Raw genomic sequence first — 24,832 nt, forward strand, 5'->3', positions numbered from 1 at the left:
TTTGTAACTACACATTTTGTTTGCTATATAATTTAAGACACTAACTTTTTAAAAATTATTGTCAGTTTAAGCTTTGAGGCGTAGAATGTATAAAGATACAATTTTATGACATCAACAACCACAAGAAAAAGAGATGGCGCTGTAAAAGAGCAGAGTTTTTATATGATACTGAAGTTGACCTGGTATAAATTCAAACCAAAGTGTTATAACTTTAGGATGTTGATACAGTTTGGCTGTGTCCCCTCCCAAATATCATCTTGAATTGTAGTTCCTACAATCCCCATTTGTCATGGGAGGGACCTGGCAGAAAGTAACCACCCATGGGGATGGTTACCTCCAACTTGCTGTTCTCATGATAATGAGTGAGTTCTCACGAGATCTGACAGTTTTATAAGGGGCCTTTCCCCCTTTTGCTCAGCACTTCTCCTTGCTGCTGACATGTGAAGAAGGACATGTTTGCTTCCCCTTCCACCCATGGCTGTAAGTATCCTGAGGCCTCCCAGCCATAGTGAAGTGTGAGTCAATTAAGCCTCTTTCCTTTATAAATTACCCAGTTTTGGGTATGTCTTTGTTAGCAGCGTGAGAACGAACTAATACAGATGTTAAATGTAATGCCCATTGTAATCATAAAGAAAATAGCTGTAGAATATACATGGAAGAAAATGAGAAGAAATTGAAACATTTTGCTATTAAAAAAAATAACCAAACACATACAAAAAAGCTTGTAATGCAGGACATGAGGTCTAGAAAAGCTATGAAGCATATAGAGGACAAATAGCAAAATAACAGCAGTACATCTCTCCTTATGCACTGAGAAGACAACACCCCTGGATATTCTTGCCACAAATGCACAACTTGAATCTACTCGCAAGGAAACATCGGATAACCCACACAGAAGGACATTCTGCAAGTCAAGACCACAAAAAACAAAGGCACTAAAAGATGACAACTAAATGCATCCTGTGATCTTGGATTGGCTGCTGGACTGGGGGAAAAGCATGTATCAAATTATAGTATTGTATTGCTGGTGAGTTTCGAGATTCTGATAACTACCAAAGTGACTATGTAAGAGAATGACCATTTTGGAAATATACACTGAAGTACTCAGGGGTGCAGAGGTGGGGTGTTTCTAACATAACCTCACATGATTCAAATCATCTTCATTATTATTGGATTCTGTATTTGTGGGTTCACCTCTAGCTAAATTTATTTGTAACAAAATCAATACTTGGGCCCTTCTGTGGGCATTTGAAAGCCAGTGCATACACAGAGTGGTGAAAAATTGGTGTCTCCAGAGACTAAAGTCACCTGCTGAGGTGAAGCAGTCAGCACTCATCTCCCTGTTTCAGCCCTCCGACCCGTAAACAAGTGTCCTTTTCACAGTCTATTTAGTGTCACGTTTTTCACAGTTTTGTGCTTCTTGTTGGTGATTTCACCATTTAAAATGGCCCCCTGCAGTGCTGAGGCTGTCTAGTGTTCCCACGATCAAGAAGGCTACATGTGCCTTTGGGAGAAAATATCCACATTAGATAAGTTTCATTCAGGCATGAGTTTTAGCACTCATTGACCCCTACGGCCATGTGGGGTCAATGTCAGTGGATCAACAATATGTATTAAATAAGGTGTATTTAGGCCAGGCACAGGGGCTCACACCTGTAATCCCAGCACTCTGGGAGGCTGAGGCAGGTGGATCACCTGAGGTCAGGAGTTTAAGATCAGCCTGGCCAACATAGTGAATGAAACCTTGTCTCTACTAAAAATACAAAAATTAGCTGGGTGGCTTTTTTTTTTTTTTTGGCACGCACCTGTAATCCCAGCTACTCAGGAGGCTGAGGCAAGACAATCACTTGAACCCAGGAGATGGGGGTTGCAGTGATCAAGATGGTGCCACTGCACTCCAGCCTGGGCGACAGAGTGACTGTGTCTCAAAAAATAATAATAATAATAAAAATAACTTCTGTCCAGAACGGAACCCAAGATGGCTGCGCTCTTGCTGAGACATGTTGGTCGTCATTGCCTCCGAGCCCACTTTAGCCCTCAGCTCTGTATCAGAAAAGGTGTGGGGCAGTGGCAGCCAGATGTGGAATGGGCACAGCAGTTTGGGGGAGCTGCTATGTACCCAAGCAAAGAAACAGCCCACTGGAAGCCTCCACCTTGGAGTGATGTGAACCCTCCAAAGGACACAATGGTGAAGAACATGACCCTGAACTTTGGGCCCCAACACCCAGCAGCGCATGGTGTCCTGCGACTAGTGATGGAATTGAGTGGGGAGATGGTGCAGAAGTGTGATCCTCACATTGGGCTCCTGCACCGAGGCACTGAGAAGCTCATTGAATACAAGACCTATCTTCAGGCCCTTCCACACTTTGACCGGCTAGACTATGTGTCAATGATGTGTAATGAACAGGCCTATTCTCTAGCTGTGGAGAAGTTGCTAAACATCCGGCCTCCTCCCCGGGCACAGTGGATCCGAGTGCTGTTTGGAGAAATCACACAGCTGTTGAACCACATCATGGCTATGACCACACATGCCCTGGATCTTGGGGCCATGACCCCTTTCTTCTGGCTGTTTGAAGAAAGGGAGAAGATGTTTGAGTTCTACGAGCAAGTGTCTGGAGCCTGAATGCATGCTGCTTGGGCTTATGGATGACATTTATGAGTTTTCTAAGAACTTCTCTCTTTGGCTTGATGAGTTGGAGGAGATGCTGACCAACAATAGGATCTGGCGAAATCAGACAATTGACATTGGGGTTGTAACAGCAGAAGCAGCACTTAACTATGGTTTTAGTGGAGTGATGCTTCGGGGCTCAGGCATCCAGTGGGACCGGAAGACCCAGCCCTATGATGTTTACAACCAGGTTGACTTTGATGTTCCTGTTGGTTCTCGAGGGGACTGCTATGATAGGTACCTGTGCTGGGTGGAGGAGATGTGCCAGTCCCTGAGAATTATCGCACAGTGTCTAAACAAGATGCCTCCTGGGGAGATCAAGGTTGATGATGCCAAAGTGTCTCCACCTAAGCGAGCAGAGATGAAGACTTCCATGGAGTCACTGATTCATCACTTTAAGTTGTATACTGAGGGCTACCAAGTTCCTCCAGGAGCCACATATACTGCCATTGAGGCTCCCAAGGGAGAGTTTGGGGTATACCCAGTATCTGATGGCAGCAGCCGCCCTTATCGATGCAAGATCAAGGCTCCTGGTTTTGCCCATCTGGCTGGTTTGGACAAGATGTCTAAGGGACACATGTTGGCAGATGTCGTTGCCATCATAGGTACCTAAGATGTTGTATTTGGAGAAGTAGATCGGTGAGCAGGGGAGCAGTGTTTGATCCCCCCTGCCTATCAGCTTCTTCTGTGGAGCCTGTCCCTCACTGGAAATTGGCCTCTGTGTGTGTGTGTGTGTACATGTTCATGTACACTTGGCTGTCAGGCTTTCTGTGCATGTACTAAAAAAGGAGAAATTACAATAAATTAGCCGCCTTGAGGACCCTAGGCCTAAAATAATAATAATAATAATAATAATTAATAAATAAATAAATAAGGTCTTTAAACAAAAGCACACTTTTTTTTAAAAAAAGGTCATGTGTTGATCAGTTGATGAAAATGTTGTAGCCAGAGGCTCACAGGAACCTGACCCTGTCTTCCCCTAAAAGCAATGATCCAGTATTTGCAGCAACTCTGTAACTACTGCGAAGAGGGAGTGTGTAAATAGTTGGCAAATTTGAATAATGTGTATATGGGAGTTTCTCATACTAGTCTTTTTTTCTGTAAGTTTGGAATTATATAAAAATAAAACATTACCCCAAAAACAGGACTGTGTCACTCCTGGCTTCTTGTTATACTTGGAATAAAATCCAAGGTCTTTAGCAAAAACTGAGAGGCTCCCACGTGTTACAGCTTCTGCCTTTTCCCCAACTTCATTTCTTGCTCACCACGCTCCAGCACCTGCAGTCTCCTGGCACTCCCCAGGAGAACACACCAAGCTCTTTCTCACCTCTGCATTTACTCGTCCTTCTGCTTGGGACACTTTGACTCAAGTCCTTGGCATGACTGGGTCTTTCTCACCTGTTAGGTCTCAGCTTCCATGTCATCTGCGTGGAGAGTCTGACATCAGTTACTCCATCTAAGGGAGGTGCCATTCACCGTCTCGGCAGCCAGCTTACTTCTCTCATCCTCCTTGTCACAGTCCCTAATTCTTTTGTTATTTTTTGTTTTCGCTTTTGTTTTTGAGATAGAGTCTCGCTCTGTCACCCAGGCTGGAGTGCAGTGGCGCGATCTCAGCTCACTGCAAGCTCCGCCTCCCGGATTCAAGCAATTCTGCCTCAGCCTCCCGAGTAGCTGGGATTACAGGTGTATACCACCATGCCCAGCTAATTTTTGTATTTTTAGTAGAGATGGGATTTCATCATGTTGGCCAGACTGGTCTTGAACTCCTGACCTCAAGTGATCCACCCACTTCAGCCTCCCAAAGGGCTGGGATTACAGGAGTGAGCCACCATGCTCGACCCCCAATTCTTTGGATTCTTTGTTTATTTGGTTATTGTCCCTCACCCACCTTGGGCTGTATGGTCCATGAGGACAGGGGTCTTGTCTCTTATCCACTGCTGTGTCCCCAGGGCCCAGCTCATCACAGGGGCATAGTTGAAATTGAGAACGAGATTCTCCCTGGGAGAGGGATTAGGTAAACTTGGATCCAATGACCACCCCTGGGCTTGGGAGCAGAGTTGTACCAGAAATAACCCCTGTGGAGGCTGAGGGCATGGTTGGTAGAGACAAAAAAGTGGTGAATCGGGCAGACCCCATGAAAGGCGTCTAGTCCAACCCACTGTACATTCAGCCCCTCCACAGGGATGCTGAGTGTTGACGGAGATGGTCTTACGGGGGTGCAGATGGTTCCAGAAGCTCACAGTCCACCAGGCCCCTGACCCCCAACCCTTTGGGAAGGGCGTCTCCATTTTCCTAGGCTGCTCTCTGCTTCTCCATCGAGGCCTTCTCCACTCTCCTCAAGTTGTTCATCTCCTCAGCCACCCTCACCCTCAGTGATAATCTCGCCTCCTTCCTCACAGAGAAACCAGATGCAATCAGAAAGCAAATTCCTCGTCCTCCTGCAGCCCACCCCCAGAAGTGTCCATGTTTACCCCACAAGTAACACCATCACCCCTTCTGCCTAATGCAGCTCTCCCTCTGAACGTCCAATGCCGTCAGCCTCCTAGGCCTCCGGGGACCCTGCTCCTCCCTGCACACTCTCCTTTATTTTCAGCCTCTTCATCTCCACTGGGCCCATCTTGGTTGGAGTTCCCTCAAAAGCAGACCCTGAAACAAGGGTTTGGGGGCAAGCAGGTATTCCAGGAAGTGAGGAACTAGGCAGGGGAGGAGAAAGTTCCAGAAAGTGCTCTAACAAGTAGGTCTCACCACGGGGGGGTGAGTAGGGCTCTCTCCTGCCAGTGACCGCCTGAGGAACCACGTGGAACTCACCCAGGAGTCGTCCACAGAGATGAAGTTGATGGGTTATCTGTCCGCTGCCCGCAGCATCACCTCCTGAGCATGGCTGGGTTGTGCCTGCTCCCTTGTGGCCAGAGAAGGTCCCCAGGCAGGAAAGAGAGTGGCCATCCTGGGTGTGGAGAAGCAGATCCAAGCAGTAAAGGGGAGGACTGTGGCAGATGCTCTGTTGTACCAGTCACATTTCCCCTTAGGAATGGGAGGCCCATTTGCCAGCTGCTGCGATGCCATTGGCAGGCAGGCCCCTTCAGGGATGGCCTCAGCTGATGCGGGCTGCCCACCCCAGGACACGCTCCCTTCCCAGGGTGGCCTGCATCTGAGGAGAGATGGGCATGGAAGTGCAAGAGCTACCTCCTCTTCCGAGCTCCCCGTGGGGGCTGGCATCCCAGGTCAGCTTCTCCCTCAGCCCAATCCTGCTTGCCTCCATTCCATTCTCTTCCAAAGGCGTTGATCCCAAGAGCAGCCTCTAACCAACTTCCTGCATGTTCTCTGCCTCAGAATCAGCCTCCTGGGAACCCAGCCTGAAACAATCACTCTTGAGAAATGCTGTACTGTCAACATTCATGATGGCAGAAAGAGCATGGATTGAAAAATTATGGATGTCAATGACTGAGTTGAGAAGGGTTCAGAAGAGTAGGGCTCTAAATGTAAAGAAGTTTAACAGTAGTTTTTCTGCTTTATTGCAGATATTGACAACACCCATCCACTTCCCTTCAGCCCCACTACTCCATGCCCCCAACCCTTCCAGCTGTAAGCACCTGTGCCTTAACTCGAGGGCACTCCCTGGCTGCACAAGCCTGCAATCCCAGGGAGCTTCCCTGATCCCATGACTGGCAGAAGTGGTGGATCAATACCCCAGCTCTCTTACCTCAGTTGGAGAACACTGAAGCACATCCTCACAGTTGCCTGGAGGGTCCCAGCAGAATTGAGCCATAGTTGCCTGCAGAAGTGACCAGATTATGAATGCACCCTTCCTTACGGCTTCCTCCCCCTCTCCATCTCACCTGCTCCCAAATTGGTGTTTCCTGGGATCACTTCCCAAATAAAGGACTCATTCTCAAATCATATTCTCAGGGGCTGCTTCTAGGGGACCCAGGCTGAGACAGCTGGTATCAGATATGGGCCTAGGAAGTAGCCCCTCAAGAAGGGCTCATTTGCCAACCAGAGGGTCACCGGGTGCCCACTGCTGAGGAGCGAGGTGGTGATCACCCTGGCCCACTGTAGCATCACAATGCTAAGATGCTCACGTGTTGAGGAGGTAAGCAGGTGGGAAGGGTGCACGGGCCTGAGCTACTCCTGTACCTGAGTGGCATGGAGGCAACAGTAGCCACCAGGATGGTGGAGAGGATGGTGGTAGTGAGCTGATGGCAAAGACTGAACCTCAGACTCAGCAGCCGACTCCTTTTTTTTTTTTTTTTTTTTTTTTTTGAGATGGAGTCTTGCTCTGTCGCCCAGGCTGGAGTGCAGTGGCGCAATCTTGGCTCACTGCAAGCTCCGCCTCCCGGGTTCACGCCATTCTCCTGCCTCAGCCTCCCGTGTAGCTGGGACTACAGGCGCCCGCCACCGCACCCAGCTAATTTTTTGTATTTTTAGTAGAGACGGGGTTTCACCGTGTTAGCCAGGATGGTCTTGATCTCCTGACCTCGTGATCCTCCCCTCTCGGCCTCCCAAACTGCTGGGATTACAGGCGTGAGCCACCGCGCCCGGCCAACCGACTCTTAACTCACAGAAGAATGCAATGGTCAGAAAACTCCCAGGATGGCATTTAAAAGGACCTCATCTGGCCGGGCTCGGTGGCTCACGCCTGTAATCCCAGCACTTTGGGAGACCAAGGTGGGCAGATCATCTGAGGCTAGGAGTTCGAGACCAGCCTGGCCAATGTGGCAGAACCTCACCTCCAAGTTAACCCCACCTCCACAAAAACACATTTTTGTGTTTGTAGAAATACAATAATCTCTTGAATGTGGGGGGGCAGAGGTTGCAGTGAGCTGAGGTCACACCACTGTACTCCAGCCTGGCCAACAGAGTGAGACTCCATCCCCCAAAAGAGTAAAATAAAAGGACCCCATCTTCTGCAACAAGAGGACAGAATATGCTAAAAATTGAGGTCTCAGATGGGATTCTAAGAGTGTCCTCCTGCAAAGGAGGTTGGAGTCACAGCCCTGGCAGCTTGTGCAGCACCATGGGAGGGATTCTCACACCTCAGCCACACAACAGAGGAGTCAGCGCACTAGCTCTGCCACTAAGGCTGTGTGGCCCTGGGTAAGTCACTTCGAGCCTCAGTTTCCCCATCTGTAAACACAGATCACAATGTTCTGTATCAGAGCCTTGCCCAGTGCATGGTACGTGGTGGAAACTCAGTGAACTGGCTGCTGTTTTTGTTGTTGTTGTTTTTTGTTTTTAACTGTGGGAAAATTCACATAATGTAAAATTTGTCATCTCAGTCTTTTTTTTTTTTTTGAGATGGAGTGTCACTTTGTTGCCCAGGCTAGAGTGCAGTGGTGTGATCTCGGCTCACTGCAACCTCCACCTGCCCCAGGTTCAAGCAATTCTCCTGCCTCAGGCTCCCGACTAGCTGAGACTACAGGCGCCCGACACCATGCCCGGCTAATTTTTGTATTTTTAGTAGAGACAAGGGTTTCACCATGTTGGCCAGGCTGGTCTAGAACTCCTAACCTCAAGTGATCCACCCGTCTTTGCCTCCCAAAGTGCTGGGATTACAGGCGTGAGCCACCGTGCCTGACCTCAATCATTTTTAAGGGTACAGTTCAGTGGTATTAAGTACATTCACATAGCTGAGGTACAGTTATCATTATTTTATCCACAGAACTCTTTTCATCTTACAAAATTGAAACTCTGTCTCCATTAAACAACTCTCCATTTCCTTCTCCCCAGGCCGTGGCACCCACCATTCTACTTTCTGTTTCTGTGAATACGACTACCCTACATACCTCACGTAAGGTGCAATCACACGGTTTCGTGCTCTGTGTCTGGCTCACTTCACTCAGCCAAAAGTCCTCAAGATGCATCCATATTGTAGCACATGTTGGAATTTCCTCCTTTTTTAAGGCTGAATACTCTTCCATGCTTTGGGTGTATTGTATTTTTTTACCCCCATCCACTGATGGGCACTTGGGTTGTGTGTACCTTTTGGCTACTGTGAAAAACAATACGAACATGGGTGTGTGGTGGTGTTATTTTTCTTTTTTTCTTTTTTTTTTTTTTTTTTTTTGAGACAGTTCTGCTCTTGTTGCCCAGGCTGGAGTGCAGTGGCACGATCTCGGTTCACCACAACCTCCGCCTCCTGGGTTCAAGTGATTCTCCTGCCTCAGCCTCCCGAGTAGCTGGGATTCCAGGCATGCGTCACCATGTCCTGCTAATTTTTGTATTTTTAGTAGAGATGGGGTTTCACCATATTAGTTAGTCAGGCTGGTCACCAACTCCTGACCTCAGGTGATCCACCCGCCTTGGTTTCCCAAAGTGCTGGGATTACAAGCGTGAGCCACCTTACCTGGCCTGTTATTTTTATTAAGAAATTTGTTTGCAGAATGCAGGTCTGAACCAAGCCCTGGTCCCTCTCCTACCAGAGTACCTTTGCCTTTAAGTTATATTTTATCACTGGAAACTCTGTTCCCAGAAAGAATAAGAAGGAAACACAAGAGGCAGAAGGTGCAACAGGGGCCGGGGACCAGGCACCTCTGCCTCTCCTGCCCCCAGCAGCAACTGGTCCCCACAGAAAGGGCCTGGTTTCGAGAGTCAGAGGACCCCTGATGGGGTGGCCACAATCACTGTGTTTTTCCAGCATGGGCCCCGCGTCCAGTGCTTCCCCTGCCTAACCCCCGGCAGCCTGTTTAGATTTGGAAATGTAAGTCTTGTCTTTCTCTTCTTTGCTGTAATTAATTGTTCTCACTACCAGGGAGGGTTTAAAAATTAAACTCTACTCTCTCCCCTCTCCCTTTCTGCTGTAGACTGAATGTTTGTGCCCTCCCCTCTCCAAATTCATGTTGAAGGCCCAGTGTTCTATTTGGGCCCTCAGTGGGTCGGATGAGGCCCCCCACACTGGGAGGACGGGCATCTGCTTGACTCAGTCCACCCGATTCAAAGGCTAATCTCTTCTGGAGACACTCTCACAGACATGCCCAGAAATCGTGTTTACACAGCGATCTGGGTGTCCCATGGCCCAGTCAAGTTGACACCCATTGACCATCCTATGGAGAGAAAGCCTAAGTCCCCCAGTTCCCATGGCGAGCGAGCTTCTAGGTCTCTAGTGGCCCCTGCGTGGGAAGCCCTCTGCACTGAGAATGCAGGGCTGAGGCCCCCAGTCACCCTCTCTGCGTGGCCACCCAGCATGCCCTAGAGGAAAACCATTCGGACTTTTGGCTCAGGAAATGCCACCCCTTGGAATTTATCAGGGGACAAGCCAATACCCCAAAGTGTATCTGTGAGGCATAACGTAAGGGAGTGATTGTGAGACAGAGCAAAATGCTGATTCCACATAAACCACACATCTCCTGGCCAGAGAAGACCCACGTCAACTCAGAATTGGCTGCAGGCTTCCAGATGGGCACAGACCAGGCAGCAGCTGGGAGATGACTGGAGGGGCCTGTAGCAGGGAGGCTCGCGTGCTGGTAGAAGGTTCCAGCACATCTATTAGAAGCAGGAACAGTTTCTCCTCCTCCCTATTTAATTTATTTATTTATTGAGACCGAGTCTTACTCTGTCACCCAGACTGGAGTCCAATGGTGCCATCTCTCCTCGCTGCAACCACCGCCTCCCAGATTCAAGCAATTCTCCTGCTTCAGCCTCCTGAGTAGCTGGGATTACAGGCGCACACCACTACGCCTAGTTTTTTTGTTTGGTTTTGTTTTAGTAGAGCCAGGGTTTCACCATGTTGGCCAGGCTGGTCTCAAACTCCTCACCTCATGTGATCCACCTGCCTCAGCCTCCCAAAGTGCTGGGATTACAGTCACCATGACCAGCTCGCCTCCTCCCTTTAAATATCACGTAGCAATAACTGGCACCAGCAGTGCTCTGGTTGAAGGAACAAGATTCTTCAGGTTCCTCATCTGCACCTTAAACCTGGAACCTGTACCATGAACCTGGGTCATTCTCAGAAGCAATGTCTGGGAAACATCCAAGGAAAAACTATTTTGTAAAATTTGCTTGTCAAGATAAGTCATGGAAAAACTGAAGTTTTCACTGAGCAGTAGTATTTTTCCAGATTATTTCCCTCTTCTTTGAGCACATAATTTGCATGCAGTGATTTGCACAGAATTTAGATTTGGCTCACGCCTGTAATCACAGAGCTTTGGGAGGCCGAGGCGGGAGGATTGCTTGAGCTCAGGAGTTCAAGACCCACCTGGATAACATGGTGAAAACCCATCTCTACAAAAAAATTTTTAAAAAATTAGGCTGGGTGTGGCCGGGCGCGGTGGCTCACACCTGTAATCCCAGCACGTTGAAAGGCTGAGGCAGGTGGATCATCTGAGGTCAGAAGTTTGAGACCAGCCTGGCCAACATGGCGAAACCCCACCTCTACTAAAAATAAAAAAATGAGCCGGGCATGGTGGCACGTACCTGTAATCCCAGCTACTAGCGGGGCTGAGGCAGAAGGATCACTTGAACCTGGGAGGCGGAGGTTGCAGTGAGCCAAAGTCGTGCCACTGCACTCCAGCCTGGGCAACAGAGTGAGACACCGTCTCAAAAAAAAAAAAAAATTAGCCAGGTGTGGTGGTGAGTGCCTGCAGTCCCAGCTAGTGGGATGGCTGAGGTGGGAGGATCACCTGAGCCCAGAGAGGTCGAGGTTGCAGGGAGCTGAGATCACACCACTGCACTCCAGCCTGGGTGGCGGAGTGAGACCCTATCTCAAAAAAAAAAACTTAGATTTACAGTTTGAGAATTTTCACAACATACACACCCTGACAATCAGCCCTCAGAAACAGAGATTTCCATCTCACCATAGTTTCTCATGTCCCCTGATGGGCAATCCCAGCTGCCCAGAGACTAATGACTCTTTGGATTTCTATCACCATAGATTAGGGGATTTTCTCTTCCACGACTTCATTGTTTGGAACCCAACAATTTTTACTCTATAGTTTCTGACGTCTTTGTCTCAATGTAATGTTTTTGAAATTCATCTATGGTGTTTGTAAGAGTAGTCCGTTTCTTTTTATTTCTGAACAGGATTCTATCATATGGAGAGACCACAATGTGTCTGTCCATCCTTTTGGTGGTTGGCATCCGGGTTGTTTCCAGTTTACAGTTATAATAAATACAGCTACCACAAATAACTATAAAGGAAGAAATAAAGAAAGAGAGTGGGAGGGAAAGAGAGAAAAATAAAGAAATAGAGAAAGAGGAGGAAAGAAAGGATGGAAGAAGAGGAGGAGAGAGGAAGGAACAGACACCAATTGAACAAAACTAGGAACCCACAAATCCATTCTGAGGTGTATATATGTATATATAGATAGATAGATATGTATATATATACACACACACACATATATATGATGTGATGAGGAATGATGTTCACATCCCCTCAATGAATCTCTCCACAGAAAACTTATTTATTACAATGGGCAAGCAAGTGACCTGCCGATGGGGAGGCCTGGACACCCCTAAACCACATTACGGGTGACCCAAGTGGGCATCACCCATAATGGGGTAAATCAAAACTGCTGCAGTTGTAACATCTCATTTTTTGATTTTTTTTTTCTTTTCTTTTTTTTTTGAGATGGAGTCTCGCTCCGTCACCCAGGCTGGAGTGCAGTGGCATGATCTCGGTTCACTGCAACCTCCGCCTTCCGGGTTCAAGCAATTATCCTGCCTCAGCCGCCAGAGTATCTCAGATTATAGGCACACACCACCATGCCCGGCTAATTTTTTTTGTATTTTTAGTAGAGACGGGGTTTTACCATGTTGGCCAGGCTGGTCTCAAACTCCTGACCTCAAGTGATCTGTCTGCCTCAGCCTCTCAAAGTGCTGGGATCACAAACGTGAGACACTGCCTCTGGCCAGAAATTATTAAAAAATAATAATAATAAGATAAAGCTCCACTTGCCCATGAGGCAACCTTTGTCAGCGGCTGTTGGTCCTCTCTGTGTTTGCTTCTAGAGAGGGCTGGTTAGGGCTGAGTTTTATTTGGGGGAGAGGAGATAAAAAGGAGTGCAATGGGACCCCAAAAGAACGATATCCTCAGTGACAGGGAAATTTTCTTGGTGCCTGTCCCACTGCCCAGGTGGGTGCTGAGCACACAACCCCCAGGGCACCCATGAGCTGGAACACCACACACCTTGTGGGGTGGGTGGTGGAGAAGCCTTGTCAACAAAGCAAGATTGAGCCCCCAGAGTTTGGGGAGTGATTACAGAGCCCCATGCACCTCCTTTTATCCTTGTAGCAACCCTGGAAAGTTAGTATTAGTATCTTTCCCTCTTCCTTCCTCCCTCCCTTCAGCGAAAGCAGAGGAAGCCTCAAACACCATGTCCCCAGGGGTGGTTCTGGATGCTGGAGACACAGCAATGAATGAGACAAAGCTCCCTGCCCTTGAGAAGCTGACAGTCTAAAGAGATAGTCAGCCCTAGGATGAATACTGAAAGATACAGAATGCTAGAGCTGTCGCGTGTGCTAAGGAGAAAGAACCCTGAAGCCATGAAGGAAGAATGAAAACTAGGTCTCGGCCGGGCATGGTGGCTCAAGCCTGTAATCCCAGCACTTTGGGAGGCCAAGACGGGTGGATCACCTGAGGTCAGGAGTTTGAGACCAGCCTAGCTAATGTGGCAAAACTCCATCTCCACTAAAAATACAAAAGTTAGCCAGGCATGGTGGCACACGCCTGTAATCCCAGCTACTTGGGAGGCTGAGGCAGGAGAATTGCTTTAACCTGGGAGGTGGAGGTTGCAGTGAGCCGAGATCGCACCACTGCACTCCCACCTGGGTGAGAAGAGTGAAACTCCATCTCAAAAAAGAAGGAAAGAAGGACAGAAAGAGGGGAGGGGAGGGGAGGGGAGGGGAGGGGAGGGGAGGGGAGGGGAGGGGAGGGGAGGGGAGGGGAGGGGAGGGGAGGGGAGGGGAGGGGAGGGGAGGGGAGGGGACTATGTCCTAGACTTGAGTGCTGGAAGGGTACCTGTTTGAGAGGTGGAAGGGTGTGGTAGGAGGGGGTTTTGCTTTCGTGTGTGTCCCCCGGTTTAGCCATGTTATATCTGAAATGCCTATTAAGCATGGAAATGGTGGTGTCTGAAGTTCAGAGAAGTCCAGGCTGGAGAGAGAATTTGAGCATCTGAAACACATCAACAATTGTAAAGCTACAGAGGAACTTACTAAGGCCGGTCCAAGGAATGGACCTTTTCACAGGTGAGGGAATGGTAGGCTGACAGGCTACATCACTTGCCCCAAATTCCATGACTGGCAAACTGCAGAGCTGGGATTCAAACCCAGGTCAGACTCATGCCAACCTCTGTTGGCAGCTGCTGTCAAGTCTTGCTGCTGTTGACCAGGGGTCTCGGGTGTGTCACTTGACCTTTCAGTGGCTGTTTCTTTTTCTTTTTTTTTTTTTGAGACAGAGTCTCACTCTGTCGCCCAGGCTGGAGTGTAGTGGCATGATCTCAGCTCACTGCAACTTCCACCTTCCAGGTTCAAGCCATTCTCCTGCCTCAGCCCCCTGAGTAGCTGGGATTACAGGTGTGTGCCACCACGTCCAGTTAATTTTTGTATTTTTAGTAGAGACGGGTTTCACCATGTCAGCCAGGTTGGTCTCAAACTCCTGAGCTCAGGAGATATGCCTGCCTTGGCATCCCAAAGTGCTGGGATTACAGGCATGAACCACCACGCCCAGCTTTAGTGGCTGTTTCTTCTATTCAAGGACAGTGGCAGTGGAGGGGCAGGTGGAAGGCAAGAATGGTGCCGGGGGTAGTGGTGCTCAGCAATGTGACCAGGAAACCCGCCAGCCGCCCAGAGGGGCCACTGGGATAGCTGGGTACGCCCCACTCTGCCTCTGGTTTCAGACACCTGCTCCCATCATAGTCCTAGCTTCGGCGTGGGGTGGGGACCCGGGGCAGACGCATTTGCGGAGCACGGAAGACAACACATCACTTTACAATGAGAAGCAACCTGCCTCCAACCTGGAATTGTGGGGTCAACGTGACCTGTGGGCCATCCTAGTAGGCACAGGATCAAAGCAAGTGAATCCCTGCCATCCTGTCACTGGGTGAACCTGGCACTCGAGGAAAGGGAGTGGGAGAGCATAGCAGGGTGGGTAGCACTAGGCTGGAGTGCCCCTGGACACGCCAGAGCCAGCCCTGCTAGGGAGACCAAAATAGACTTCATGGCCTCAGTCAGTGCCCTGGCAAGTGTGCCATTCCCAGGCCAGCTCCGGGCTAGGCTGGCACTCCTGGCCAGCCTCACGGTGCTTCCGGGGCCAGCCAGGCCCCTTCCGCTGACTCGGTCTTTCTTTAGAGCTGTTAATCCCTTTCGGTCCGGCCAGGCTGGGGAGGCCCCCCAGCCTCTGTGGCTCAGCTCTTCCACTTTGGGGTGTCTAGAGGTCTCCCAGTGTAAATACCAAAGGCTCCTGTCACACAGGGACTGGGCAGGTGCCTGGCCGCCTACTTCCTGCTCTCCCTCCCCTGCCAGCTGGCAGGAGGAGCCTCCAACTGGCCTCTCCTGTGGGAGTCTCCCTAGGGAGGGCTCTCCTGGGCTGTGCTCTCAGCCCAGCTTAGCCCTGGCTTCCCTGAGCGGGGACCCCCAAAGGCCTCAAGCCCCCTGCACGGCTCCACCAAGGTCCTGAACCCCAACTCAGCTCTGCCAGGAGCCCTGGCCTACCCTGGGCCTCTCAGCTGAGGCTGGAAGAGCAGCTGGCAACGTAGGGGGATTGAGGGAAGAATGGACACAGAACTGGGGGCCTGGGAGCAGGCTGGGCTTGGGTTTGCTCATCTGTGTCCCTGCCAGGCTGTGGGCCCAGCCTTGCAAGGTGCCCAGAACACTTGACTTGGCATCGGGCAGTGAATACAAGGAAGTGCCTGCATCTTGGGAGTATGGGGGCTTCACAGGACTCAGGATTCGGCATTCACTCTGAAGGGCATGTGGAGAGCACCTCTATGCTGGGGTGGGCTCTGGAAAGGTGGGAGTGGGGAGGACATCGGTTTTGGGGACTCTGGAGGGCTGCTCAGGCATAGCTGGACTTGGGGCCTGAGACCGAGGTAGACTTAGAGCCAGATGGTGTTTCCTCAGTGAGCTCGCCTCCCGTGGGCATTCGGTGGTGGGCGTGGCAAAGGCAGTCTCGGTGTTTCTGGGGTGCAAGCTGAGTATTTGGAGCCAGGCACTATGAAAATCTTGGAAAGTTTCTGATAAATCAGAAACCAAGAACACCAAAGCAATCATTTGCTAGCTGCGTCTGCAAAGACGAACGTGGCAGAGTGGATTCTGCTGCCACAGATGACGCTGCTTTTAGTGAAAGGGCAGACAGGAGAGGGGCCCACCGCCCAACCCTGAGTCGGCCTCCAGAGGGAGGAAGCTGCTGATTGTGCAGGTGAGGGCAGTGGGAGGAGCTCTGTTTTGAAGATGAGACCTGCTTCCGCCTCCGTCAGCCATGTGCCCCCAGCAGTCACCGTGCCTCAGTTTCCCTCTGTGGAAGGCCGTAAGGAGCATCATGTTTACCAGCCAAAGTCGAGGTCAAGGATAAGGGCAAATAAGGGAGGCGCTTGCGTCAGTGTTAGCTGGACTTAGCCCAGTCCTTGTGTTAGGTGGTCGTCCACGGCCTCCATTCATCATCCTTTGTGGAGGATGATGGCCCTGGAGCCGCAGGGGAAAACTAAGGCAGACTGCGGCTCTTCCTGGCATCTGACTGAGCTGCCTGCCCTGCCGCCCTGCCTGCCTCCTCTCTATGGCAAGGGCAGCCTCCCTCCCCTCCCAGGGCCTTGACACTGACTGGTCCCACTCTCCATACAAGTCCTAGCCACCCCCTTTTACCAACACGCTCAAATTCACCCTCCAGGTCTGCGCTTCCTCGGGTCACCTGCCGGCACCAAGTTCCGGGCACCTCTGCACGCCTATGCCAACCTCAACTTCTTGGAGGTCCTCCGCACCCGCCTCCTGATTTATTCTGCATTTTTCACCCGAATGCTGGAGGAGGGCTCTGGCTCAAGCCCTGACTAGTTGTCACAGAGGTCAGGGAACTCCACGTGCCTCAGTTTCCCTAGGTGTAAAGTAGGACCCACATGGTTCCCACCTCCGGGGGTTGTCCTGAGGCGTGAGAAGGAGGATGCGCGGAGGCCCTGGGCAGCCCCGCAGGGGTCGGGCGTGCGCTCGTCGTTGTTCTGTTGTCTGAACTGCAAGATCGATGCCCAGGCAAGCTTCGCAGCTCCCCCGCTCGCAGGGGGCCCGGCCCGTCAGGATCTCCCCGCCAGCCCGGGCTCCCCGAGGAGGGGTCGCACGGCCAGCGCGCAGGGCACACCCGGAGTGGGGCGGAGCGTGGCGCGGGGCGCAATGGGTGTTGGGGGCGGCGGGGCCAGCGGGGGGCCAGGCCGAGGCGCGCCCGCTCTCCTCCTCCCTCGCATGCTCCGCGCAGGAACGCTCAGCCTGCCCACATGGTCTTAGGGTGCATCTGCTGCCAGTGACCCCCATTCCCACAACAAAGACGCTCGCCTGCCTGGGGCCAATTCCCTCGGCGCAACCGGGAGGCGCGGCGGGCAAAGGGGGTCCCCTTCCCCAGGTCTGCAGCCCGAGAGGCTGGCTCCAGAACCATCCCTGGAAGGGGCAGGTGTGCAATAACCCAGGGCCCGAGACAGCCACCGGGGCCCCGCGGGAACCGGGACCGGAACGCAGTCGCGTAAAGGCGACAGGGGACCCTAAGGTGGCGCCCGTGGGGCGCGGGCGACGCCGCCTCAGCCGCGATTTAAAGGGCAGCGACGGCGGAGGGATACCAGCCGCCGCCAGGCCGGCCGCGGATCCCTCCGCCACGAGGGGAGGCGACGGCTAGCTCTGAATCGCCCTTTGTCCCTCCGCCGTCGGGAGCGCCCGGCGCGGAACTCCCTCCCCGCGCGTGCCCGCGTCCCGCACAGAGCTCCGTGGAAGGGCCGCGGCGGCTAGGCCTGGCGGGAGGCGCGCGCACACTGTGGCGCTCGCGCGGCACGGTGTCCCTCCGCCGTCGATGCCGCGGCCTCCTTTTCGTATCCTTCCACCGTGCCCGGGCGGGGTCCGGGCGGCTCACCGGGGGCGGCGGCGCGGCGGCGGTGCGGGCGGCGGGGCTGCGGAGAGATGAGGTGAGGACGCCCGGGGACCGGAGGCGGCACCGCGCGGCGCACGGACGTGGGACGCGAAGTCCTGAAGCCGGCGGACGCTTTTCGTACGGGCGGCCGTGCGCGAGGCGGAGGTGAGACCCCCGGTGGCGGGGCGCGGGAGCCGGCGCCGGGGGCGCGGCGATTCGAGGCCGGGGGCGCGGGGGGCGCGGCGGCGGCGGCGACCGGTTGGGGGCGGGGGGCTTGGCCGCCGTGGGGACTCATTTTTCCCGTCAGCGGAGGGAGCAGGCGGTGCTGCGGTCCGCGCCGCCATCTTGGATTTTACTTTCCATTTTTCTCTGGAATTATTTTTGGTGATTAATTTTCTGGGGGGACTGGGACGTGGGGCCCGGCGGCGCGGCCCCGCATCGCAGCGGCCGGGCAGCGGGGCCTCGGACGCGCCCCGAGAAGGAGCGGGGCGGCGCGGGCGGTGAGTCGGGGGAGGGGCGGGCGCCGGCGAGGGTGTGCTGGGGGCGGCCTTGGCGACGGGGCGGGCGGGGACGTGGGGGACCGCGGGCCGGGGCCGGTCGCAGGGCCGCCGGGGCCAAGGCGGGTGGGGCCGGGGCCGGGCGCAAGCGGCCGGGCGCGGGGGGCGGGGCTGCGGCCAGGCCGGTGCGGGGCCGGCGCGGGGCCTGCAGTGGTGGCCGCGGCCGGAAGGGAGCGGTAGCGGCCGCCGGGCAGCGTCGGGGCCGGGCCCGCGGCCGCACGAGGGGAGCAGCCCCGTCGCTCGCGATTGGGGGACTCTGTTTTCCCTTTTCTCCAATGGGCAGCCGTGAACCGTCTCGCCCAATCTGCTCCCACTGTCGGCGCTGAACTTTTTGTTTTTGTTTTGGCCCAAGCGCATTTCGGAGCCCTCCCGAGCTCGTCCTGCAGCCCACCCTCCTCCCCGACGGCGCTTCTGGCCGTGGCCCGGCGCCCCACGGCCGCTGCCTCCCCTTTGTGCTGTATCCGCTCTCCCTTGGTTCCCTGGTGTCTGTCTGTCCTTCCACGTATCGGCGGATGATGTGCACCGTTGTCACCTCCGCCTTGGAAGGAGGAACAGGCAGGTTTTCACAATGACAGCTCGATGCAACTTGCTGGATTAAGATAGAAACAAGTTGGGTGCTGAGAAGTTCAGTCTATTTGGGTTTATTAACCCGGGTCTGGTGCAGTAACTTAGGATCTATTAAGCGGTGGAACTTTAGGAATTAATTTTTAAGAATTTGCCAAATGAAATTTATCAGGAGTGAGGGGAGTTTTCCTTAGAATAGAGGGCTGATGAATTAATTTGACTGTGATTCTTTGTGATGTGGACCTTTTTCGATTTAAACCAGTTTGATATAAAGTGTAGTCGAGGATGGCCATATAGGTCTGAACTCTGCTGTGTAGGGTTTTCAGAGGAAGCAGTTGCCAGCTATAACTTTTTTCACTTAGTCTTTAATATTGAGAACACGTTAATATTGAGAATACTGTTAATTAGTAGTAAAAACAAATATTTTGAAAAGGGAGGAGGAAACCATTTTTGCCTGAAATAATCACAGATAATTTGTGCATGTTGAAATACATAAATTGCTGCTTGCTGTAGATATAGATTTATTGTGTATCTGAAGGTTTAGCAATTTGAATCAGAGGTGTGGCCCTGTCCCTCTTGGAGCGCCTTATATTCCGAGGTTAGAGTCCACAAACGCTCTAATCCCGGCATGTGTGGGAACTCCAGCCCATTTTTTACTTTGTAATCTCTAAACATTCTACATTCTGGTCCCTCTCCCAAGCTCTGTCTCCAGTAGCTTCCCATGCGTGGTCCCTGTAGGCCGTGCCCTGCCTGGCATCCCTCCACCCCTTTTCTCCACCTTGTACACATTCGTCCTTCAGAAAGGCCCCGTGAGAATGTTGCCTCGCTGGTGAAACCTTCACACACACAGCCGTTGGGGTGGTTTCTTGTGAGCTTTTGAGTCTAGTGTTATCTCATCCGCCCACGGGCAGGTACAGAGTAGATGCTCATAGACACTTAATGAATGGGTTAATTTATTAATCTCCAAGTTGTCAAGCTTAATAGTTTGTATTAGTTTCTCAAAGTAAATCTACTTTAATGTTATTTACAAACATCATTATATGTTAAAAACTGAGCTGGAGAGTGAAGGGAATATGGTAGATACTTCTTCAATAAGAGAGTAAGGTAGGGCTTGATTCTTTATCCATAATCATTTCCAGGTGCTCTCGCGCCTGTATTTTCATCTGCCGTCCCAAACACCCTGAATTGCTCATGCGCTGAACTTTTCATTCTCACAGCGAATGCCAGGGGGCAGTACTGGGGAATGTGGATGGAGGGTAGCGGACTCTTGAGAGGGAGAGACGCGTGTGAAGGAAGTGTCCCGGTGTCTGCGTGTCTTTCAGCAGGGAGTTTGGTGGGTGGGGGATGTTGTTTCGTGATTTTTCTCTTGGGTTGTTTAAAAGGGGGGTTGAATCTGGTTTTCCTTTACCTGAGTATCAGTTTGTGGGTTTATAGGGCCTGGGTTCGTGGCCAGGTTGTGTGAAAAAGAGATTTGTGTGTGTGACATCTAAGCAGCTCCCTGTCCACGGAATGCCCTTCCCATGGCTTACAGAGAAATTCCTTTCAGATAAATCGCCGTGGCCCCATTATTTCGTGTTTCTGTGTACCATATATGAGCTTTACTTTCTCTCCATTGGCAAAATCCTTCTCCGTGGGCAGGAGTTCCCCGACTGTGTCAACCCTAGAACACTCTAATGGAATCTTCCGCACACTTTTAACGACAGGGACCACGTGTCCTCCCTCCACTCCATCACCCTGTTGGCTATAATACTGCATGTTAAGTAAATGCAGGAGACGGTCCATTATGTGTGTGGATGGGGTTGGTTTGGGACTACCTGGTCTCCGAATGAGACAGACTTAAACACCGGGCCATCTTCTTAGGGCTGTATGTCAAATGATGACTGCTATATAGAAGTATAATTTTAGGAATAGTTGAAGGACCGTGGAATAAGAATCAATACCATTCTCTGCTCTGTCACTGTTTGTATAAGTCATTGATAGGGCCTAGTCTCCGTCTACAAAACGACTAAACCTCTCAGGTCACTTCCAATCCAAAATTATGTTAATACTTCATCTTTTACACTTCAATGCCACCCTATTTTCTCTTAAGAATGATTTTAATCATATTTTGACATCTCTCTAATTACCTTACTTAGTTCATATGCGTGTTTCTTGTAGTTTTACCTCCTTTTTTTGAAATGTCATTATGAGATAATCAGTTGAGTTTTAGAATTGAGAGACTAGGGTATCAGTGCCCCCGCCCAAAGCTTGATTGAGGGCCTGTATGGCTCCTGCAATGCCGGTTGCACCTCTGTAAGCTGTCTTAGTTTGTCTGTTTTAATAGCACACTGAAGAAAATAGTACCTAGATCCAGGGATCATTTGCTGGTGATAAACCTCTAGGTGGTACACGTGGCTCAAGCACTGGAGTAAACCCCAGGCTACAGTTTAAAAGATGGTTTTAGACCTAGCCTTATGACTTAGTAGCACTTTGTGTTTAGGAAAGCAATTTGTTTCTGAGCTTTAACTTCCTTGTTGTAGTGCTAATACTTGTCTCACCTGATAGGGTTGCTGAGCTAGTGAATCCCGAGTCCTGCATGTTACCAGAACGAGTAGAAACCGAGTGCGTGTGTTCTGACACCTTTGTTTCTACCTTGTGCCACCTTTACAGGAATGCCTGATCAGCAGATCTCTAAAGGCACTGGGCTTGCCTCTCAAGCCTTACGCAAAAGGCCCCTTCAGTGAAGGGTCATTCTGTTTCTTTTCTACCCTGTACTTTTCTACCCTGTACTCAGGTAACTTTGTTTTCCCCACATGCATCCCTTTGGTTTTCGTCCCTGACTCACGTAGTAGCCCTGACTGATTTTCCTGAAAGTAGACGCTCTCCCGCGCCCTCTAGTGTTCTCTGAAAATGACTAGTATTCCAGCACCACGAACAGTGCCTGGTGGCTCTGGGATGTTCTTCATAAATTTGTTGAACTGAGTGGATTCTAGGTCGGCCCGATGAATTATTTGCCTGTCTGATTTGTGTAACAGGGTTGAAATATCTGATAGATTTTAATGATCTCTGAGGAGTATTTTTATTTTTGAGGAAATGCTTATGTTGCATCATATGGAGAAATAGATATTTTTAGTAAGAAAACCAATCTGATTTTAGGAAGCTGGAGTTTTCCTCACTGAGAAGTAAAAAGTGGCTTGATCCTTCAGCCAGTGGGCCAGTGGCACCATAGGAAACCCCTCCTTCTCTCTCCCCCTTGGAAAGGAAACAAAACCAGACGTCATTCAGGGTCCTGGAGGGTTTAGAGGAAATATTTGTTTGGTGCATATAAGTATGTACCAGGAGGGGTTTTGACCCAAAAAAGGTGTTTTTTGTTTTCTTTTTGAGTCTGGGTCTTGTAGCCTCCCATGCTGGAGAGCAGTGACATAATCCCAGCTCACTGCAGCCTCAATCTCCTGGGCTCAAGCAGTCCTCCCGCCTTGGCCTCCCATAGTGCTGGGATTATAGGATGAGCTGCCATGTCTAGCCTCATTTTTGTATTTATAATTTTGATTTATTTTTTCTTGATCATCCCATCTCAAGTCCATTCTCATATTAGTCTCTCTCCTAACATCCTGTTTTTCTTACAGCTTGCACCAGATTGATAATCACATATTTATGTCTCTTCCCACAGTATGCTGTGATCTCTACGCAGTCAGGAACCTTGTCTATTTTGTTCTAGAGTTTTACTCCTCAAATATGGGGGCAAAGTGTTTTTTTGTTTGTTTTTGTTTTTTTGAGACAGAGTGTCGCTCTGTTGCCCAGGCTGGAGTGCAGTGGTGTGATCTCAACTCACTGCAGCCTCCATCTCCCAGATCCCAGTTCATGCAATTCTCCTGCCTCAGCCTCCCGAGTGGCTGGGATTACAGCCACGCACCACCACACCCAACTAACTTTTCTATCTTTAGTGGAGACAGGGTTTCACCATTTTGGCCAGCCTGGTCTTGAACTGACCACGTGATTCACCCACCTTGGCCTCCTGAAGTGCTGAGATTACTGGTGTGAACCACCATGCCTGGCCTGGGCAAAGTGTGTTTAAAAATTTGTTTGGGGCCAGGCGTGGTGGTGACTCACGCCTGTAATCCCAGCCCTTTGGGAGGCCGAGGCGGGTGAATCGTGTGGTCAGGAGTTCAAGACTAACCTGGCCAACATGGTAAAACCCTGTCTCTACTAAAAATACAAAAATTAGCTGGGCATGATGGTGGGCACCTGTAATTCCAGCTACTCGGGAGTCTGAGACAGAGAATTCCTTAAACCTGGGAGGCGGAGGTTGCAGTGAGCAGAGATCGTGCCACTGCACTCCATCCTGGGCGACAGAATGAGACAGCGTCTAAAAAAATAAATAATTTGTTTGGGTCATTATTGTGTTGCCTTTTTTTTTTTTTTTTTTTTTTTTGAGATGGAGTCTCGCTCTGTTGCCCAAGCTGGAGTGCAGTGGGTCGATCTTGGTTCCACACAACCTCTGCCCCCTGGGTTCACGCAGTTCTCCTGCCTCAGCCTCCTGAGTAGCTGGGACTACAGGCAAGCGCCACCATGCCTGGCTAACTTTTGTATTTTTAGTAGAAATGGGGTTTCACAATGTTGGTGAGGCTGTTCTCGAACTCTTGACCTCGTGATCTGCCTGCCTCAGCCTCTCAAAGTGCTGGGATTACAGGTGTGAGCCACCGTGCCCGGCCTGTGTTGCTTTTTTGTGTGATATTAAGAGTACACAGTCTCTCAATCTGGACTTGGCTTCATTTTTTCTTTTTTTCCTAATTCTCTAAGTTTTGTTCTCATTTGTAAAATGGGAATGATAGTATTGAATGTGTGTTAAAGAACTGTGATGTGTGTATCTTCTTTTATAGGGTGTGAAAATAATCTGTTTGACCAGCTACATCACAAACTAAACTGTGTTGTAAGAAAGTCTGTAGTCCAGTCTGTCATCCCTCTGAATGTTTAGGATGGGAGGTGTAGCTTGGCATGATTTTTAATCATGCGTGTTGTTGCCAGAAGTTAAGTTCCTTCTCTTTGGGAACCGTAGGGAAAGCAGAACTGGTGCTCAGCCTTGTGTCATAATTATTCTCTTGCACATTTGTTCTTTTTTAAATGGGTGAGGTGATGAGTTTTTTTTTTTTTCCCCCATGTGTGACTTATGGTGGGGAGGAATGGAAGGGAAATTTCTACTTGATTCAAGTTTTGTATAGAATGTTTCTGGCCTGCTTTGCTTTTGCGTTAGTTACTTGCAAGGGGAGACCTTAATTTGTTAGCAGTTTGTGCTCTTTTAAATCTTGTGCCAAACCTAGGAGGGAGGCCCTCTTTTCATTGTACTGATGGGGCATCGGTGAGGTTAAATAACTTGCCTGCTCAGGCTGCTGGGGTAAGGATGAAGCTAGGGTGGGACAGGTGCTTTGACTGCAGAGCCACATCCTTAATCCCTGTGCGGGCTGCCTCTGCAAAGCCCACCAGCCGGCAAACTCAAAGCAGCCTGTAACGTCCAGCCCAAGAACCACCTTTTGGAAGTTTTTCCTAACACTTGTCCTTGCCCAGTAAAAATCTTTGATGTATTTCTTGTAACTTCTGACAGAAACTGTGACCTGTACAGGCTGTACTTACAGACGTTTGACACTAGGTGGCATCTGTTTCCGGAAACGTGAATGGCTGTTTGGGTCCTAGACAAAACTGTAACAAAGAAAGCATCCTTGATTTTATTTTTAGGCACTGCTAGGTAAGCAGATGGATCAAATGTGGAGAGATGGGGAATCCGGCATTTTTGTTTTCTTCTGGAAGTTTTTTTGAGGACTTCCCTCAACAACCCCATCAGTGAAAACCTTTGTTTTAAACTATCTACTAAGATGAAGACATGGAGTCTTTCTTACATGAAATCCCTCATCGTAAATACATATTGAATGTGATACGTAAGAATGAAGCAGTATTTTCTGTGATAAGGCAATAAGGAGTTTCTTACGTGTCTGGTTGTAGATTAGTAGCCAAATAAGTAAGTCTAAGAATTGTGAATGTCTG

General features: G+C 50.5%; 2 protein-coding genes and 1 pseudogene across 18 annotated transcripts in view; 2 read left to right on the forward strand and 1 right to left on the reverse strand.

Annotated features, from left to right (window-relative positions):
* Positions 1-1,970: 1,970 nt before the first annotated feature.
* On the forward strand, positions 1,971-3,502 carry LOC721639 (NADH dehydrogenase [ubiquinone] iron-sulfur protein 2, mitochondrial pseudogene; annotated as a pseudogene). Its single transcript, XR_013403482.1, has one exon. The product of XR_013403482.1 is annotated as an NADH dehydrogenase [ubiquinone] iron-sulfur protein 2, mitochondrial pseudogene (transcript).
* A 493-nt stretch (positions 3,503-3,995) lies between these two features.
* On the reverse strand, positions 3,996-17,424 carry LOC114672119 (uncharacterized). Its single transcript, XM_077961973.1, has 5 exons — positions 16,719-17,424; positions 6,369-6,440; positions 5,852-6,021; positions 5,477-5,612; positions 3,996-4,092 (listed from the first exon to the last, which is right to left on the reverse strand). The coding sequence occupies exons 1-3, from the start codon at positions 17,111-17,113 to the stop codon at positions 5,967-5,969; spliced, it is 522 nt and encodes a 173-aa protein (XP_077818099.1). The 5' UTR covers positions 17,114-17,424; the 3' UTR covers positions 3,996-4,092; positions 5,477-5,612; positions 5,852-5,966.
* A 260-nt stretch (positions 17,425-17,684) lies between these two features.
* KMT5B (lysine methyltransferase 5B) overlaps positions 17,685-24,832 on the forward strand; it is a 59,726-nt gene continuing 52,578 nt past the window's right edge. For 7 of the 16 annotated variants that reach the window (XM_077960694.1, XM_077960695.1, XM_028832661.2 and 4 more), the window contains exon 1: positions 17,685-17,861. The gene's annotated coding sequence lies outside the window, so the exon portion shown is untranslated. 16 annotated transcript variants of the gene reach the window in all.

The sequence above is a fragment of the Macaca mulatta genome, chromosome 14 (assembly GCF_049350105.2).
Source record: "Macaca mulatta isolate MMU2019108-1 chromosome 14, T2T-MMU8v2.0, whole genome shotgun sequence".
NCBI lineage: Eukaryota > Metazoa > Chordata > Mammalia > Primates > Cercopithecidae > Macaca > Macaca mulatta.